A 20512-nucleotide genomic window follows, 5' to 3' on the forward strand; every position below is an offset into this window, starting at 1 on the left:
GATGAATGGCTCTCTGCTTCTATTTCAAAATGAAACAGAACAATCTCCAATATTCACAGCTCTGTTCCCCTTCATTAGCAGGGACAAGGCATAAATGTAGTCTTCTGTGACCTAACAAGAAAAACAAATCCTTAGTATAAGAGAAAGATGAAAGTAAAAATATGATTATATGTACCATTAAGACTTAAATTTCTGCCAGTAGAAAAAAAGTGCTCAAGGCAGGTTATCATTTTCAAAATGCTTGAAGACAGAATCACCGAAGGGACTCTGGGCAATCTTGATCAATATAGCTCCCTGGGTAAACTTATCACTTTCTTTCAAATAACTCTACGCTTAGCACAGTTTGTCATTCAAAATTAAAATACAACCTCCAACTGAAATGTTTGCAGGCATCCAGACAGGTGGAAACTAACTTGCACAGACTCTTTCTGAAGATAAGGGATATTTTAAGTACCTTGCTTAAGTTGCTTTTCCACTTGCTTGAATAGACCAGTAAGTCTGACTTGAAATGGGTGGTTATTGCTTGACAGTACAGAGATTTTCCGGTCTTCTGCTTGGAGTTCAAGAGAGAAAGAGCCACTTTGGTTGGCAGGCCGAGTGGGTTTGGATCACTGGCACTCACGGTCCAGTCGGTGTAGGCCGAAGTTTTCTGGTCCTTCTGCGGCAGGTGCAGGGCCTTCTGTCTCATCAGGTAGCACCATGTGAAGCTGGTGGCCGTCTTCAGGCTGGGGAAGGACGTGGACGGCTGTGTGTCGCCAGCCTCACACGTGGAAGGAGTCGTGGCCGCATGCTGACTCTGTTCCTGGACATTTGCTTTGTCACCTGGATTTTTAATCCCTGGAGACTTCCTTTCTTGGTGGTTGTCTATGGATTCCAAAGGAGAAATATGAGTTTTCTCTGCAGGTGCAGCTGGGTTTCGAACTGTCGGCGTTAGCAATGCAGCTGATGGGATACTTTCAAATTCCTGCAGTTCTTTCATGGGCTCTCTATCGGCTGGTGGCACATCAGTCAAGTGAAGGGCCTCGGTACTGACTTTGGGGTGAGGAACAACATCCTGCTCCAACGTCACAGCCTCAAGGGGCTCTGTGGTACACACCTGCCTCACTAGCACAGGCTTCTTCTGTTTGCTACCGTCAGGAGCTCTTGAACCCGCTGCTTCCAGCGGTCTCGTGTCTGTCGCACAGACAGCTCCGTTTTCATCCTTGGCTCGCTTCTGGTGCTTTTCCATGGCAATGTCTAAACTATTTGCTGGGGAGAGCATCCTTTTACTGGAAGCTGAAGATTCTTGCTGTGGGGAAAGTCTCCCGACAGACATCTTCGGTGTTGTGGGCAAGGATTCTGACGGAGATGGGTTTTGGCCCATCTCTGAAAAGACAGGTTGGTGGACGAGCTCTCCCTCTGGGTTTGGCAAAGCATTCCGGGGATCGTTTTGCGGTTTTGGTACGGAATTTTGTTCCTCGCTGATTGGCACCATACTACGATTAGCCTGGCAAATCGGCTGATTGGAGAGATCCTGGGTCACTAGGATTTGTGGCAGAGCTGTGACTGTGGCGAAACAGTACGTGGGGACCTGAGTCTGCAGGTGCGTGGACAGCGTCAAGGACGTGGGCACCTTTGGCACCTGACCGCCGAGCGCCCCGACCTTCAGGGGTGGCGGAGGACACGAGTTAGACGTGGCTTCTGCTAATTTGGCTGGTAAGGTCAGTGAGGTCACACCAGGGGTGGCCCCGGCTGCATCTGAAAGAACTTGCTTTGGCAGAGGTTGCACAGGATTAGAAGTGCAAGGTTGGCTGGAGGGGACCGCCGGACACTGGAGCTGGTACTTGGGAGCAAAGCAATCTTCACTTTTGGAAGGTAGACGGCCACCGGGGCTTGCATCTGGTTTGACACTCTGCGTAGAAGACACCTGCAGGGACATCTGTGTGTCTGGGTGGCTAAGTGGCACGGGGATTTGATTCAACGAGTGTATGCCTAGAAGCTGTTGAACGGAAAAGAGGTTTGGAGAGTGGGAACTTGCCGTTTCTGCTAGCACATCCTTCCCTGGAGTCTGGGAGTACAAAGTACTTGCAGGGAACTCGGCTGAAACTGTGTGAGTGAGCTGAGGCCCCTGCCATGGCACTGTGTTCACAGCGGGACGGGCGATGGTCTGGAAAGATAATGGGTTCCCGGAAGCCAGCTGATTCTCCGGATGGATGTTTAAAGAGATCTGCCGTATCAGTGGGCCCCTCCGTCTTTCCAAGAGGGGCACGTGCCCCGCGACCCCCACGCCGGAAGCGGATGTTGGAGGATGCGATTCGGCCGGTGGCACCTTCTTAGATGGGGCTATGCTTCCACAGTCGAATGACTTGCTTCTGAAATCGGACACCTCCATGGATGTCTGCAGGCAGTGAATCTGTTCCGACGCGGCCCGCCGCATCTCACGGTGACCTGCCGGAACACTCAGCGTGTTAGAGCCAGCCGGAATCAGGAGGAAGTCCGCTTTGTGCAGAAAGTCGATTTTGGGGGAGGCCTCGGTCTTAGAAACGTCCTCCACGTCTAAAGACGCGGAGAAACTCGAAGTGTGCGATAAACTACTGTCCCTGCTGAGACTCCGGGAGAGAGTGGAGTCGAAACTCGACTCGGCGGAAGAATGCTCCATCTCGGCCAAGCGCAGCCTCTTCTTCTTGGGCGGCAGTTTCTCCGTCGGCAGCTTGGACAAGGTTTCGCTCCGCTGAGGCCAACTGAACTTCTCCGATTTCTCTGCATCGTGGCCTTGGCCTTCCAGGTCCTGATCTGGCTCTTCGGTGACCAGGATTTCCGGGACTTGGATGCTGTGCTGCCGAACGAGTCTGGAGGGCTGTCCGAGCACGTGCCGCTCACCTGAGATCTTTCTGGAACCGTCCTGAAGTTCCCCTCTCAGAGCATCGGACAGTGTGGGCTGAGAGGTGTGCCGGGAAGGGCGTCCTTCCTCTTGGGAAACTCCTCTGACGCTCAGAGACCCCGGCTTGCCCGTTCTCAGCTCCTGGAAAGGAACGGGGGACGCGCCTTCGCCAGTATCCAGCTTGTCAAAGGCCCCAGGCCTGCTGAGCGAGTTTGTATGCTGGATGACCGAGATGCCGGCCCCGTGTCTCTTGGGCTCCGCCCTGTCCTGGGCAGCCGAGCTCATCAGCTCTTCCAGGACGGACGACGGCTTTGGGTCCCGGGGCTGGTCGGGACCTCTGGCCCCAAGCTGAATCTGCGTGGTCTGCCGCTGGTTTCGAGGCTGCAGCTCGCTGGGTATGGCAAGGTTCTGCTGAGACAAGGGAGCCAGGCCCAGCGCGCTCTGAGAATGGGAGCCCTCGGAGCTTTTCGGAGGTGCTCCACTCTCGTTCTGCTGAAGTTCGTCATCATCTCCGACGCTTTTCATTTTCCTCCTTTTCCGGATCTGGGTCGTCTGTTCCCAGACCCTGGTGGCCCCGGCGACCCTGTAGTGCAGGATGGGAGGCTGTGCCCCACCGGGCACCGGGCTGTGCTCTGGGTCCCGCACAGCGACCTTGGTTTTTGGTCCATGCAACTCTGAACAGTAAAATTTCTTATGGTTTTCAAAATTTTCCAGTTTCCGATACCTGTTTCTACAGGTCTCGCACTCAAACATGGTCCCTCGCCCTTGGTGAGACTTCTTCTTTTCCAAGTGTGAGCCTGGGGCCGGGGGCTTGCTCCTCAAGGCTGCAGTCTCCCCGGCGGGGCTGCCTCCAGGATGGCTCTCGTCCCAGGGCAGTCCGGCCCCAAGAATGTGGTTTTCGCTCGCTGAGGAGTCTTCCACCGCTGCCTGTCTCACCAGGGTGCGGGGATGTCCACTCTGGGTCACAGAAGGGTTAGGTCCTGGTACGAAGACATCATCGTAGAAAGCGCCAATTTTGTCATCAAAAGACTGACTTCCTCTCAGTGGATGTGGGGCAGGGATGATGCTGGCAGGTACTGCGGAGTACCCAGTGGTGGGCATGGAATTACTCCTGGTGATGGGCAGGCAGTCGAGGGAAGGTACAGACAGAAGAAACACTTGCTTTGATTTCTCTGTCGGGGTGAAAGGGGACTTTGGTATATCAGAGCTTGAACTTGTTCTCCGTCCCATTGGTTTCAAGTCAAACTGGAAAGAGTCCTTAAAGATGTACGACTTGGGGGAATCGATGCTTCCCCGGCGGGAGAGAGAGGTCCTCCGGGGCTTCACGCTGTCCAGCTGCTTGTCATCCACCAGGGCTTCGTTGTCGGAGATGAGCTTTGAGATCCGCTCCTCCAGTGTTTTCGGTTCCAGTGGAAGTCTCATCTGACCTGGGAGGAGGGGCGCTTTTTCACCTGCTGGAACAGCAGAGGCTGCTGGTGTGCTGACCCGAGGGGTCGATGGCCCGCTGTTCTTCACAGAGTCCTGCTCTGGGGCAGGTAGCGTCCTGGCAAAGGGGGTGGGTGGACTCACGGTTTGGTCAGCGCTCTCAGATCGGGAAAAGTAGCCCGAATCCGTGCTTCCCAGGCTGCGAGGACTCAGCAGTTTTCCTTGCTGCTCTTGGCAGTAATCAGTGGCCTGCTGCCTCTGCAGCTGGGCATGCGCTGTGCCCACAGGGGACTCTGGCTTTCCATCGGGCTGACTTGGGTCGCCTTTCTGATGGGCCTTCTCATCTGCCTCCCTGGAGGACGCCCAAGCCGGGTGGGACAGGACCCGGGTTCCCTGAAGGTCTTTCTGTGCACCAGGGAGCTCAGGCTTGGACTCCGTAACCTTCGGGCTATCAACTCTTAAAGGGGACATGCTGATGGGGTGGACCACAACCTTTGGTAACTCTGCCGCAGCCTGTGATTCTGAAGACCTGTCCTGCGGTGCAAAGTCACCGACCACGTGCTTGGGGTTGCTTGGAATGGAACCTGATTTTGGTAAAGTTTCCGAGCTGGACAGCATTCTTATCATCTGCGCTGGCTGCAGGTCCATGGAGCCCGGGTCGTTTGGCCTTTCATCGCCAGCGCCATCCTCGTCACTGTCTCCACTGTCTTCCACATCCGAATGGATGCTAAGTGCTTTGGGGGACTCGTGTGACATGAACAAGCCACTGGCATCTGGCTGCAGGACAAGGCCCAGTTTGATAGTGTGTGCGTGGGACTTTTTGTGCTTGTACAGGTTGCTTTTAGTCTTAAATGAAAACCCACAGGTCACGCAGGGGTAGGGGCGCTCCCCAGTGTGGGAGCGGATGTGCTTTAGAAGCACGCTGGGCTTTGCACAGGCTCGGTTGCAATACTCACAGATGTATTTTCCTTGCTTTTTTGGCTTCTGATCTTTCAGGAGAAGACTGCACATTTGCTCCACGCTGTGGTTAACCACAGCAGCGACAGGGCTGGAGTTGTAGATGGGGCGTGGGGGTGACTGTGTGGAAGGCGCGGGGCTCACCGGCACCGGGGCGGCAGCGTCCACTTGCTGGTTGGGAGGGGTGACCTGAGTGTGGCCGGGGGGTGACGTGGCTGCGGCGGTGTAGACATGTTCAAGCTGGGCATTCTCCTGGCTCTGCAGGCTCTTGAGAGATGGGGCGAAACCCGAACATGCGGGAAGCTGCTGACTTTGTGGGCCGGGTTTAGGCACGGGGAGTTCCTGTATGTGATACGCCGGAGAGGCGGCCCGGGCTGCTGCTGGGTCCTTCCTCTGAGCAGCGGACACTGGCCCGGAGGGGTACGAGGTCCGAGGCGGCGGCAGCGGCTGCGAGGGGGCGGCCACATCTGGCAGGCGCGGGTCGGGGGCCTCCCGCGGGCCTCCGTGGAGGTGAGCAGGGGCGCGTGCGGTTTTATTTGGTCTCAGGTTTTCGATCTTTGCGGCACAGGGTGAGCCCTTCTGCGACAGGGTGCTCAGCTCTGGCTCCATGGCCTTCAGCAAGACGTCAAAGGCGGTGTTTGCAAAGGAGGCGGGTGGGGAGCTGTGGCCGGGGGAGGCTGGACCCTCGCAGCGCTCAGCTTTGCCCTTGCTGGGCGGGGACCCGGGGTCACGCTTTCCCTCTGGGACGCCGGCCTTGGCGGGGTCGGGGCCCTCCGACCGCCATCGGCGCGGCTCCGACAGCTGCGGCAGAAATGGGGGCTTCCGGGGGCAGACGGGGGCTTCGGACTTGGGGGTCCCGGCGGTCAGCCCTGGGGTCTCCCCGTTGTGTTTGGTCAGCGGCCTCCCCCCGGCCTTCACCGGACTGTGGCTCTGCTTCTTGTGGGGCTCTGCCGTGCCCGCGAGCACGGGGAAAGGGGACTCTTCGGTATTTTGTCTGTGTTTGGCCTGAAGAGGATTTCTCAGAGGGGATTTTGGTATTTTTTTCAGGTGATTCTCTGCTACAATCTTTTTCCGTTTCACACCTTTAAGCGATTCGGAAGTTCCTTTGATGCCAGCCTCTAAGAGTTCTGTTCAAAAAAAGGAAAAAAAGAGAACCAATTGGTAAAGTGGTACGAACACCAATTATGAATTTTTTTTTAAAATTAACATTACAATCATGAGGGTGTTATGACAACTGAAGAAGGCAGCTTAAGGAAAGCCCATTTTGGATAAAACTGCATTCTAGCATTCCGGTGATATGCTGGCCATCAAAAATCTGCTGACCTTACTATATACATTTCTAGAACACTGTGTTCCTCTCTTGACCTCCATCTCACCAAGGTCCTGGGTGTTTTGTTTCAAAACAAAGTTATCTTCCACCTTCACCCTTGCAGCTGAGGACCCTAGAATGACAGTCTGAGAGAGCTGGCCCACAAAGAAGAAAATCCAGCTTTTTCATGCTGGGTATTTGTCTTTTCACATTTAGTATCTTTTAAAGCAAACTTCTCAGCAAATTTCTAAAATAATAGCATTGCTCCAAAATAGGCAATACTAATATCCTTATGGGCTTCCCTGGTAGCTCAGCTGGTAAAGAATGTGCCTGCAATGTAAGAGACCCCAGTTTGATTCCATATAATGATTTTTAGAGCAAACGTAACTCAGATGATCATGGGATATTCACTAGTAGAATTGTGATGAATTGCAAATATAGCAATTATATCCATAAACAAAAACATGAAAGTAAAATAATACACTTATTAGTGACTCCTCAACAACAAAATTTTAAAGTCAGAATGATGTAATGGCCTTTAGTAAAAAAAAAAAAAAAATCGCCATTTTAATTGCACAAAATATTCAATGGCTACATTTCTTTGCTGTTAATGATAGCCAAGTAGGTAGCTGCTGCTGCTGCTGCTGCTACTAAGTCGCTTCAGTCGTGTCCGACTCTGTGCGAACCCATAGACGGCAGCCCACCAGGCTCCCCTGTCCCTGGGATTCTCCAGGCAAGAACACTGGAGTGGGTTGCCATTTCCTTCTCCAATGCATGAAAGTGAAAAGTGAAAGTGAAGTCGCTCAGTGTGTCCGACTTTGCAACCCCATGGACTGCAGCCTACCAGGCTCCTCCATCCATGGGATTTTCCAGGCAAGAGTACTAGAGTGCGTTGCCATTGCCTTCTCTGGAGCAGGTCGCTAGATAGAGCTTATTACAGGAGAGAAGAGATGAAACCACCTCCATTTCTCCCTGTGTTGAAATAAATCACCATTCAAATGGCATCAACCACCCATAATCACTGTCAACTATTGTATTTTTGAGCAATAATTGCTTGCCATAATTTAGTTTCTTTCGATTTGTTGGATCTTCAGGCACATCAACAAAAATTATTCAAGCTTCTATTACCTACTTATAGGGAAGCCAAATACTGTAATTTCTCATTATTTTCAAATAGCTGTTACAATGCACCTATTTGAAATTCATATTAGACCCAAATGTCTACACCAAAATAACTACTTTGCATTAACTGAAGAATTTACATAAAATAAAAATTTTTAGTCATCTTGTGACATCAGTTTATGTGTGCTCATGTTTTAATTTAATGGAAAAAAAAAACCATACTAATCCACTAAAGATACATTTAAACACTACAATCAGAGAGGCAAATAAGAGGAGGGAAGGTCTCATGATGAAAATACTTGCGCTAAAGAAAGCTAGAAAAAAAAAAGTATCAGTATTGTTGATAGAAGTGAAGTTACTCAGTCGTGTCCGACTCTTTGCAACCCCGTGGATTGTAGCCTACCAGGTTCCTCCCTCCATGGAATTTTCCAGGCAAGAGTGCTGAAGTAGGTTGCCATTTCCTTGTCCGGGGGATCTTCCCAACCCAGAGATCAAACCAATGTCTCCCACATTGCAGGCAGATGCTTTACCACCTGAACCACCAGGGAAGCAGTATTGCTGATAACCTCTACAAAATGATGTTGAGCACATCTTTTTGATTCTTCAACCCACTCAGTTATAAAATGGTATTTCCCCACTGGTTTTCCCTCTTCAGGACAAACGCAGTAAAGTCAGTGATATACTTGATGCCTCTCATTAACTACACAAACAAAAGGGTGAAATGAAAAATGATCAGCATCTTGGGTGAGACATTTCCCCACTCACTTCCCAAGAATCTGGAGGTGGGCTGAAACAAGACAGCCACTAGGCTGTTAAAACAGACACAAAAGCAGAGCAGAGCAGCCACTTGGAGGAGCGGCAGTTCCCAACTCAGGCGACTGTCAGCCAAAAAACGAGATTTGAAAAAAAAACCTGCCCACGCCAAGCCCACCTACAGCCCAGTGTGACCTGAGCTTTGACTGGGGTGAACATGTTTACTTTATATTTTGCATACTTTCTGGAATAAAATTTTATTTTTACGTAAAGCTGTTTGTCCACAAAAAAAAAAAAAGTTAAACGATGGCTTACACTCTAAAGAAAAAAAAAAAAAGCAAAAATTCAACTCACAGGCAAATTACCAAGAAATACCATAGGAAGTTTTAAAGGGGACATTCTATGTATATATTTAAAAAAAGACAATTCAACAATTCAACTTTGTATTTTAAGAAAATGAAGTTGAGATGAAGGGGAAGGAATGACTTAAAATCCCTATTTCTTTATAGAGATCATTCTTCTAAATGTGAAAAAAAAAAACACATTTTAAACAGATTTTATGAACCACGTTTCAGTTTTAAATGAAGACCCACTCATCTCTCTCTGATGAAAGTTTAGAACATTTACACTCTATTTGCATAGTGGTTTACTCTTTGTTCTCTGAATTTTAATACCTGGTGCTAGTACACCGTTTCTTTTCTTTAAAAGCCGGTACAGCTCTCTGCTTTCTGGAGGTAAAGCTTATGAAGAGAAGCCTGCTGACCACGTAACAAGTAGTTTCTCCTCCTCGAGGTGACTGACTTTCCTTTTTTCTGCCTTCCTGTCTGCAAGAACATTTCTTTTCAAAGTCTAATAGCAAAACTAGTAGTCAGCTCAGAACTGACCACTGTACAACTTTCCATTGTTTTGTTTTTTTTTCCTCCTGGAACACAATGAACCTCTAAGAGGAGATACATTTAGTTTATTTCAGAAAAGTTTTATTATTTATTCAAATACATTTTCTGGCCAAGTTTTTTTCTTTGGGGTGGGCTCTTTTACATTACTGACACCAATTATCTTTGAACAGGAGGACCACCCTTACGATGATTTAAACTGCGCCCATCTTTGTGTTTCTCTCCTTTGCTTTTTCTAGAATTATCTAAAGCTTTCCCCCTTACATCAATAATTTGATTTTTAGGCCATTAAGTTCCTTGCTGTTTCAATTTTATTAGTTTTGGACCAACATTGTTTTGTCCCCTAAGTTGCATATTTCCCATGTAATCTCATTTTATTGCCTCATATTATGTATGACAGTGTGTGCACACACATGAGCTAATCACTCAGTTGCTCCAACTCTTTGTGACCCCATGGACTGCAGCCTGCCAGGCTCCTCTGTCCATGGGATTTCCCAGGCAAGAATACTGGAGTGGGTTGCTATTTCCTCCTTGAAGGGGTCTTCCTGACCCAGGAATCGAACCCCAAGTTTCCTGCATTGCAGGCGGATTCCTTACTGTCTGAGCCACCAGGGAAGCCCACTGTGGCTTTAAATAAATTAATTATCTTACTAAGTTTAAAGATGCTTAAAAAACGCTTCTGTTTCTGAGGTAATAATTTCTTTAAGGCTGAACTTTTGGTCCTTCTTTTCACACTCTCTCTGCTTTTCTATTACCTGAGATCATGGGGAATCACCGTGGGTAGTGTTCAATGGAGAATATGGTCCCAACAGTGTTTTTCTGAGCTGTGTTCACGCTTCTAAGATTTTGTTGGATCTCCTTTACCATTCTCCTTGTTCAAGGAATAAGGTTAAGGAAATAGGAGCTAAAGTATGACAAAGGATATTGGATAGGGTCACGTATGGTGAATTACAACCTAACAGTGTGTTCAAAACCCTGCCTTGATTGAAGGTGAGTCTCTTTTACTGACTGACTAAAAAAAACACGAAAGTGTGAACAACTTCAGATCTCTCCTGGTTCTGGGAACCTGGGGACCACCTATTTTCTAACAACTGAGGTTACACTGGTGTCAGACAGTCAAAGAGATCAGAGGGAGGGGGCACCGTTTAGAAGGCCTTTCAGCAGTTCAGGAAAGGGTTAAAATGCTACCCTGAACTCAGGCAGTGACAGTGGACCCCTGAGCTAATTCAAAGCAAGAAAACCTGAGAAAGGTTTGCCCAAGGCTCTGCTGAGGCTCACTGTCTCTCTGGAAGGACCAAGACTAAGCTTGTTTGCGGGGCGGGGGGTGGGGGAGGGATGTGGCTGGGGTGGAAATCAACTCACTTTCCATCCCACCAAATCTCAAGCTCAATATCCACATGTAGAATTATAAATTACAGCTGTAGACCCAGGACGAGACATGTTCAGCAGGGAAATGGTAAGGCTAATAATGGCAGAGCCACTTAACGTAATATTAGACATCCATTTCAAGTCATTACGAAGCTTACACAGCAGTATGAAAATGATGATGTATTAAACAGATGTGTACATATTCTTTTCTTTCCCTAGAGAGAGTAAGGGCTAGAGACACAGACCTGGGAGTATGCAGTGACTGCTGTTTTTCATCAAAGTACAGAAATGAGAAGCCAGAGAGAATATACGGTAGAGAGGTCTCCCATCAGAAGTTTGGGTAATCCCTGCATTTAAGGGTGAGCTAGAAACGACAAGAATGACAATGACGACAAAAATGACAGCAAATGAGAAAAAAAAAAAAAAGATAAGACAAAATAACAAAACATGGGACAGTGGAGGGCTCAGGAAGCCACAATAACTTATATGCAGAGTACATCATGAGAAATGCTGGGCTGGAAGAAGCACAAGCTGGAATCAAGATTGCCAGGAGAAATATCAATCACCTCAGATATGCAGATGACACCACCCTTATGGCAGAAAGGGAAGAGGAACTAAAAAGCCTCTTGATGAAAGTGAAAGAGGAGAGTGAAAAAATTGGCTTAAAGCTCAACATTCAGAAAACAAAGATCACAGCATCCGATCTCATCACTTCATGGCAAATAGATGGAGAAACAGTGGAAACAGTGTCAGACTTTATTATTTAGGCTCCAAAATCACTGCAGATGGTGATTGCAGCCATGAAATTAAAAGACGCTTACTCCTTGGAAGAAAAGTGATAACCAATCTAGATAGCATATTGAAAAGCAGAGACATTACTTTGCCAACAAAGGTCCATCTAGTCAAGGCTATGGTTTTTCCAGTGGTCATGTATGGATGCGAGAGTTGGACAGTGAAGAAAGCTGAGCGCAGAAGAATTGATGCTCTTGAACTGTGGTGTTGGAGAAGACTCCTGAGAGTCCCTTGGACTGCAAGGAGATCCAACCAGTCCATTCTGAAGGAGATCAGCCCTGGGTGTTCTTTGGAAGGACTGATGCTGAAGCTGAAACTCCAGTCCTTTGGCCACCTCATGTGAAGAACTGACTCATTGGAAAAGACTCTGATGATGGTAGGGATTGGGGGCAGGAGGAGAAAGGGACGACAGAGGATGAGATGGTTGGATGGCATCACCGACTCAATGGACGTGAGTTTGAGTGAACTCGGGAGTTGGTGATGGACGGGGAGGCCTGGTGTGCTGTGATTCACGGGGTAGCAGAGTCAGAGATGACTGAGTGACTGAACTGAACTGAACTGAAGGAGAAAGATGTGAGCAACAGTGTTAAGCATCACATTCAGATAAACAGGATGAGACATGAATCTGCTAGGTGTAGGGGTCACTGGGATTTCATTTTGTCAATAACCTGAGTGGGCAAGGAAATAGATTCTCTCTTAGAGACTTCAGAAAGAAACAGGGCTTTGCTGACACCTTGACTGAAGCCGGTGAGACCATGCAGGGCTTCTGACCTAAAGTATTTCTTGAACTGTAATTTATTAGACAGCAATAAAAAACGAACATAGGTAGCGACTGGGCACATATGACTATTTAAACTTAAAATAGTCTGTTGCTCAGAAAAGGAGTTTGTATGTTCTCTGACCACAACAAAATTAAATGAGAAATAAACAGCAGAAAGATATCTGGAAAATCCCCAAATATTTGGAAATTGAATAACATATTTCTAAATAGCCTAGGGGTTAAAGAGGAAGTCATAGGGGAATTAGAAAATCCAAACAAACCCCATGTCCGAGGCCAGGGGCGGTGGCTGGGAGGAGCTACCCCACGTGAAGGAGAGGTGGCTGCGCCTGCGCAGGAGGCTCTAGAGGAGCTACTCCATGTTCAAGATCAGGAGGGGCAGCAGTGAGATACCCTCCATCCAAGATAAGGAGCAGCAGCTGTGCTTAGTTGGAGCAGCCGTGAAGACATACCCCGCATCCAAGGTAAGAGAAACCCAAGTAAGACGGTAGGTGTTGTGAGAGGGCATCAGAGGGCAGACACACTGAAACCATAATCACAGAAAACCAGTCAATCTGATCACACGGACCACAGCCTTGTCTAACTCAATGAAACGAAGCCATGCCCGTGGGGCAACCCAAGATGGGCGGGTCATGGTGGAGAGGCCTGACAGAATGTGGTCCACTGGAGAAGGGAATGGTAAACCACTTCAGTATTCTTGCCTTGAGAACCCCATGAACAGTATGAAAAGGCAAAATGATAGGATACTGAAAGAGAAACTCCCTAGGTCGGTAGGTGCCCAATAGGCTACTGGAGATCAGTGGAGAAAAAACTCCAGAAAGAATGAAGGGATAGAGCCAAAGCAAAAACAATACCCAGTTGTGGATGTGACTGGTGATAGAAGCAAGGTCCAATGCTATAAAGAGCAATATTGCATAGGAACCTGAATGTTAGGTCCATGAATCAAGGCAAATTGGAAGTGGTCAAACAGATGGCAAGAGTGAACGTGACATTCTAGGAATCAGTGAACTAAAATGGACTGGAATGGGTGAATTTAACTCAGATGACCATTGTATCTACTACTGCGGGCAGGAATCCCTTAGAAGAAATGGAATAGCCATCATGGTCAACAAAAGAGTCCGAAATGCAGTACTTGGATGCAATCTCAAAAATGACAGAATGATCTCTGTTTGTCTCCAAGGCAAAACATTCAATATCACAGTAATCCAAGTCTATGCCCCAACCAGTAACGCTGAAGAAGCTGAAGTTGAATGGTTCTATGAAGACCTAAAAGACCTTTTAGAACTAACACCCAAAAAAGATGTCCTTTTCATTTTGGGGACTGGAATGCAAAAGTAGGAAGTATAGAAACACCTGGAGTAACAGGCAAATTTGGCCTTGGAATATGGAATGAAGCAGGGCAAAGGCTAATAGAGTTTTGCCAAGAGAACACACTGGTCATAGCAAACACCCTCTTCCAACAACACAAGAGAAGACTCTACACATAGACATCACCAGATGGTCAACACCGAAATCAGATTGATTATATTCCTTGCAGCCAAAGATGGAGAAGCTCTATACAGCCAGCAAAAACAAGACTGGGAGCTGACTATGGCTCAGATCATGAGCTCCTTATTGCCAAATTAAGACTTAAATTGAAGAAAGTAGGGAAAACCACTAGACCATTCAGGTATGACCTAAATCAAATCCCTTATGATTATACAGTAGAAGTGAGAAATAGATTTAACAGACTAGATCTGATAGATAGACTGCCTGATTATGGACTGAGGTTTGTGACACTGTACAAGAGACAAGGATCAAGACCATCCCCATGGAAAAGAAATGCAAAAAAGCAAAATGGCTGTCTGGGGAGCCTTACAAATAGGTGTGAGAAGAAGAGAAGCAAAAAGCAAAGTACAAGAGGAAAGATATAAACATCTAATGCAGAGTTCCAAAGAATAGCAAGAAGAGATAAGAAAATCTTCCTCAGTGATAAACGCAAAGAAATAGAGGAAAACATTCCCAAACAAGAATGGGAAAGACTAGAGATCTCCTCAAGAAAATTAGATACCAAGGGAACATTTCATGCAAAGATGGGCTCGATAAAGGACAGAAATGGTATGGACCTTACAGAAGCAGAAGATATTAAGAAGAGGTGGCAAGAATACACAGAAGAACTGTACAAAAAAGACCTTCATGACCAAGATAATCACGATGGTGTGATCCCTCACCTAGACCCAGACATCCTGGAATGTGAAGTCAAGTGTGCCTTAGAAAGCATCACTAGGAACAAAGCGAGTGGAGGTGATGGAATTCCAGTTGAGCTTTTTCAAATCCGAAAGTTGATGCTGTGAAAGTGCTGCACTCAATATGTCAGCAAATTTGGAAAACTCAGCAGCAGTCACAGTACTGGAAAAGGTCAGTGTTCATTCCAATCCCAAAGAAAGGCAATGCCAAAGAATGCTCAACTACCGCACAATTGCATTCATCTCACATGCTAGTAAAGCAATGCTCAAAATTCTCCAAGCCAGGCTTCAGCAATATGTGAACCATGAACTTCCAGATGTTCAAGCTGGCTTTAGAAAAGGCAGAGGACCAGAGATCAAATTGCCAACATCCACTGGATCATCGGAAAAGCAAGAGAGTTCCAGAAAAACATCTATTTCTGCTTTATTGACTATGCCAAAGCCTTTGACTGTGTGGATCACAAAAAACTGTGGAAAATTCTGAAAGAGATGGGAATACCAGACCACCTGACCTGACTCTTGAGAAACCTGTATGCAGGTCAGGAAGCAACAGTTAGAACTGGACATGAAACAGACTGGTTCCAAATAGGAAAAGGAGTACGTCAAGGCTGTGTACTGTCATCCTGCTGTTTTAACTTATATGCAGAGTACATCATGAGAAACGCTGGGCTGGAAGAAGCACAAGCTGGAATCAAGATTGCCGGGAGAAATATCAATCACCTCAGATATGCAGATGACACCACCCTTATGGCAGAAAGGGAAGAGGAACTAAAAAGCCTCTTGATGAAAGTGAAAGAGGAGAGTGAAAAATTTGGCTTAAAGCTCAACATTCAGAAAACAAAGATTCATGGCATCTGGTCTCATCACTTCATGGGAAATAGATGGGGAAACAGTATCAGACTTTATTTTTTTGGGCTCCAGAATCACTGCAAATGGTGACTGCAGCCATGAAATTAAAAGATGCTTACTCCTTGGAAGGAAAGTTATGACCAACCCAGATAGCATATTGAAAAGCAGAGACATTACTTTGCCAACAAAGGTCCATCTAGTCAAGGCTATGGTTTTTCCAGTGGTCCTGTATGGATGCGAGAGTTGGACTGTGAAGAAAGCTCAGCACCAAGGAATTGATGCTTTTTACTGTGGTGTTGGAGAAGACTCTTGAGAGTCCCTTGGACTGCAAGGAGATCCAACCAGTCCATTCTAAAGGAGATCAGCCCTGGGATTTCTTTGGAAGGAATGATGCTAAAGCTGAAACTCCAGTACTTTGGCCACCTCATGCGAAGAGCTGACTCATTGGAAAAGACTCTGATGCTGGGAGGGATTGTGGGCAGGAGGAGAAGGGGATGACAGAGGATGAGATGGCTGGATGGCATCACCAACTCGATGGACGTGAGTTTGAGTGAACTACGGGAGATGGTGATGGACAGGGAGGCCTGGCATGCTGCCATTCATGGGGTAGCAGAGTTGGACATGACTGAGCAGCTGAATTGTACTGAACTGAACTGAAACAGACCTTCAGAGCACTAGGAAAAGATGATAAGGAATATTTACCATGCCAGTGATAGACAACACTCAAATCAAACACTAGAGAAACCTCTAAAGGTGGGGTCAACAAAAAGATTCTTGTAATAATCACTATGATTTTTAATCATTTCTCCAGATCTAGCCAATACAATAACAGAATTTTTAAAAATGAGATACAAATGATGGTAAGGAAGAAAACAGTATTATTTGCAGATAACAGTGGTTTCCTAGGAGTACCTAGGAGAAATAATAAACTCTACTGCATCTAATAAGAGTTTCAGTAGGTCAGCTGTCTACCCAAAACATACATGTATTTTCACCCATACCAAAAACAGTTAGAAAATATAATGAAAAAAATATTCTATGTATCTCAGCAATAAAAATAGAAAAATGCCTAGAAATACATTTTGCACAAAATATTCAAAACCTACAGAAAATTTAAAAGTTTTCTGATATGAAGGTGCTTACAAAATGAAGACACACACATGTTCCTGGAAATAATCAATATTTTGAAGATATCAATTCTTTTCAAATTTATAAACTTTATACAATTTCAAACTGTTTAAAACTTGCTTTTTAAAAATACGATATGACTCTATTCCTCACTTAGGAAAATAATATTCTAAATTAGACAATAAAATTCTGAAAAAGAATTATGTAAAGATACCTACATGGACAGAGATTAAATAGTATTTTCTCAAAATCAGATTAATGGTTAAACTTGTGAATCTGTAGAAGGGCTATAAATGCATTTAGTATATGAAAATGTGGCATATTTCAAAATAATTGGACAGAAGTAATAAATTTGAGAAAATAAGGTCCAAAAGTTTCCACAAACTAATGAAACACATGAATCCACAGATTCTAGAATGCTATAAATCCAAGCAAGATAAATACACAGAAACCACACCTACGCACATCACTGTGAAACTGCAGGATTCCGAGACAAGGCCCCAGAGGACTGCCTTCAAACGAATAATAATCAGACTCACAAGCAGACATCTCGACAGTAACAATGTACTCAAGGAAATAAATGGCCAAACTCGAATGTTATGCTTCTGTACTTGGATTAAACATGTTTTTTCAAGAATGCAAAAGAAATAGACATTTTCTAATAAATGACACTTGAAATAATTTGTCACAACACACCTGCATTAATGAAAAATGATGATTCTTCATGTAAAATAAAATCATTCCTCATGGGAAGCTAGAGATGTAAGCCAAAATAAGTCCCAAGTTGATTAATACATGTAAAAAGAAAGATGAGTAGCAGCTGTATACAAATAGTAAAGAATATATGTGGACCCAAATACATGGTAATAATAGCATGTAAGTCAAAAGCAGGGTAAATGGACACACTCAAAAGAGAGGAAGGTACAAATGCTAGGAATGCAGAGCTGAGAAAGCTGAGAGTCGGTATCTAACACAGCCGCCGCCTCTGGGCACCACCCTGCCTCATTAAAGGCACGTCGAGGAAGAGCAGAGTGCTTTGCGTGGTATCAGCGAAGAATAAGTTTAGTTTCCTAACAAAAAGTGGATTCAGAGGCCTTGACAATGTTCCTAAAGGGGGATATACACTGCAAATCAATCAGAACAGAGCAGCAATTCTCAACAGGCCCTGAGCCCTGAAAAGAAAAGCAGGAATGGGATGTAAGTGGAATCTGAAGTCAGTTCCTCCAAATAAGACCAAGAATCATTTAGTTAAGGGTTTAAACAGTGCAGGACACAGCATTAACTTTTATCGTATAACCAATAGGCAATGGAATACATTTTTAGAAAACTGTTCAAGAGAAATAGAAAAATAATTATAGGGTGAGGAAGGGAATCTGAATTCACCATTAACAGGCTATGATACAGGAAAAAAAGGCAGGAAATAGAAAAAGAATACAGATTTTAACAGAAAAGGAAAATGTAATACAATAAACAAGTACTAAATTTTATATATTACAAAATCTTGGATAAAATTTAAAAATTCTTAAAGTTTAAAAAAATTAAAACATGATGGGATTGGAGTACAGAGCTGGAAAATTTTTACCCGTCACTGGAGTTCCATATTTTAAAATTCATCACGCACATGTATTACTCACATACAACTAACATGTAATTCAACCCTAAAGCAGGAAGTTAGCAAATTAAGAACCTAACAAATACCTGCTTATTTAGCAATAACTTAAAATATAGATCAAAATCTAGCAGGTAGAGATGAAATAAATACTCAAAATATTTATGTCAATAATCATACAAAGGCAAATAAATACTGTGGAACTTTTTTATGTATAAAAGGAAAATTTTTAAGCAGTCAGTATAATTTCAGAGAAATAATTTTGATTGTGGAAATAGTAAAACCAGAGATATATCAAACTGAAAATTTTTAAAGCAAAATAAGTGACAATTCTGTTTGAAATTTTTAATTAAATAAAAAAATCAACCTAATCAATAATAAATATTCTCAGAAATGAGAAAGGGAAGGATACAGCAACAGTAAAAATTATTTAAACTTATGAGAGAAGGTTATACTCTATCTTAAAATATCTGGATACTTGTGTAACATACAGAGTATAACAAGTTATAAATACAGTCAACCCAAGAGGGCACAAACTTGAACAGGTCTCTAATTAGCAAAGAAAATAACAGTACATCTGCTGAAGACATAGGCATGCTCTTCTTCCCTCACTAACACTCAACTTTCATATAGTAACGTTTCATATTAAATATAAGGAAACAGTACCAATTAAGTCACAAAACAGATTTAATATTACAGGCCAGTCTAGGTGCTCAGGACAGCCAAATAAATATTTGCCCAATGCCTACTGTATGCCCCAGGAACAGCAGGAGGTGCCAGTATATGATCTCAGGCAAAAGGGAACCAGGGCACTCATTCCCACGCGTGGCAGGGGTAAGGCAAAGAGCCTAACGGGCTGAGATCTCGTCGGCTGTTAGGAGCTCTGTCTTCACGCTGAAGAGACACAGGTAGCCATGGAAGGGTTCTGTTACCAGTTACCAATGGGTCACTCGGTGCTGTGTGGTGGGCTTCCGGAAAGGAGCCCGCAGAGCGGCCTCGGCGTTCTGGTGCAGAGCCGCACTTCCAATGCCATCTGCCAAGGCATGCCCTCACTCACTAAACATCCAACTAGGCGCATACGTTACTCTATACGTTTGCTCTCATTTAAATTTTGTTCAGTCCTCTTCCTGCCTTTTCTCACTCACCCACAGAGTCTCATTTTCTTGTTCCAAATCTCTTCTTGAATGAAATAGCTACTACAGTATCCCAAGCTTGGTGGTTGGTGCAGAATTCTAAATCATCATCCTTAAAAATTGATATTCTTCGTACATATAGCACAGCCCAACAAAACACATCTGAATAGTGAAACAGGAGTAAAAGAAGGCTCTGTTTCAGTGAAATGGTCCTCTACTGTTTGTTTTCAATTTTTCAAAAAATTTTTTTCTAGAATTCCTCGCAGCTGTTCACCTATTTCCAATTGATTCTGCCTGCCCCTTGCATTTATTTTCTGCTCCTTCTTCCCCAGAATTGTATCCTTCACTTTCATGTGACACAGGTGCCGCCTTCCTGCCTCTCTCTTTTTTTTTTCTTTTGCCTCACACGTAGGTCACAGAAGCAAGGCTGGGGAAAAGCTTAAATAAATCAACCAATGGCAGCACACGTTATCCTTTTAAGTCACCCTACCACACAACTCATATAAAAAAAGTAATATCGAAGAGGCACATGCGTGAGGTCAATAATCCCAAAAGCGAAGATGGTAAATTAAACATAATCTGGGTTCCTCCCCCCTTATCATTCTTAAATGAATCCCCAAGTGAACCAACAGAATGAGACCCATTCCTTTGTTTGGCACCATCCTCGGGGATGCTGTCTTCAAAGCAGCTACATCCACATCTCATAATCTGAGCTGTTTTATATCTCTCTTGTCAAAAAACGAAGCAGCGGATCTAAACACACACTTCACAGAATCTTAAACAATGTGTTTTGAACATTTTAATCTCTCTGAAATCCTGGTGCATCTTCTAATCACTTATAAAAGCACCCTGTCCTCCTTTATCTGTCAGTCAATTTTTCCCTTCCTAAATGGTACATGAGATCACTGTGTACCTTATAATCCATAACATTTTGAAGTCAATGGAAAGGCTATAAAAGTGTGGAAGAATGCAAGCCTTTCAATGAATCTATAAAAGTAACATCTTGTTAGCTATTTTAGCTTCCAATTTAATAAATGATTACTCAATAGAGAGTAATCAACAACACTGTTAAGAAATATATTGAGAAATATATGAGAGTTGTGCCTCTCATAATTTGCAGGAAACAAGTTTCTTGCATTTCAACACCATGAACAGAATATTTACTTATTTTACTAAAAGATGGTTTGTTTATCATTATGCAAATCATCTTTTATAAAACTGGCGTAGTCTAGTTGCGAAGCAATGATCTCTTGGGATTTAGTATTTTTAAATCTCAAGATATTGGCAGGATTGACACATGATATTTTTAAC

The 20512-nt window shown here is 44.7% G+C and overlaps 1 protein-coding gene across 4 annotated transcripts in view; it reads right to left on the minus strand.

The window, feature by feature from the left end:
- HIVEP1 (HIVEP zinc finger 1) overlaps window positions 1–20512 on the minus strand; it is a 136349-nt gene that overhangs the window by 31319 nt on the left and 84518 nt on the right. For all 4 annotated transcript variants that reach the window (XM_069563057.1, XM_069563059.1, XM_069563056.1 and 1 more), the window contains exon 4: window positions 455–6369. In XM_069563057.1, the coding sequence (XP_069419158.1) occupies window positions 455–6369 (5915 nt within the window). The remainder of the gene's footprint in view (window positions 1–454; window positions 6370–20512) is intronic.

This window comes from Ovis canadensis, chromosome 20 (genome assembly GCF_042477335.2).
Source record: "Ovis canadensis isolate MfBH-ARS-UI-01 breed Bighorn chromosome 20, ARS-UI_OviCan_v2, whole genome shotgun sequence".
NCBI lineage: Eukaryota > Metazoa > Chordata > Mammalia > Artiodactyla > Bovidae > Ovis > Ovis canadensis.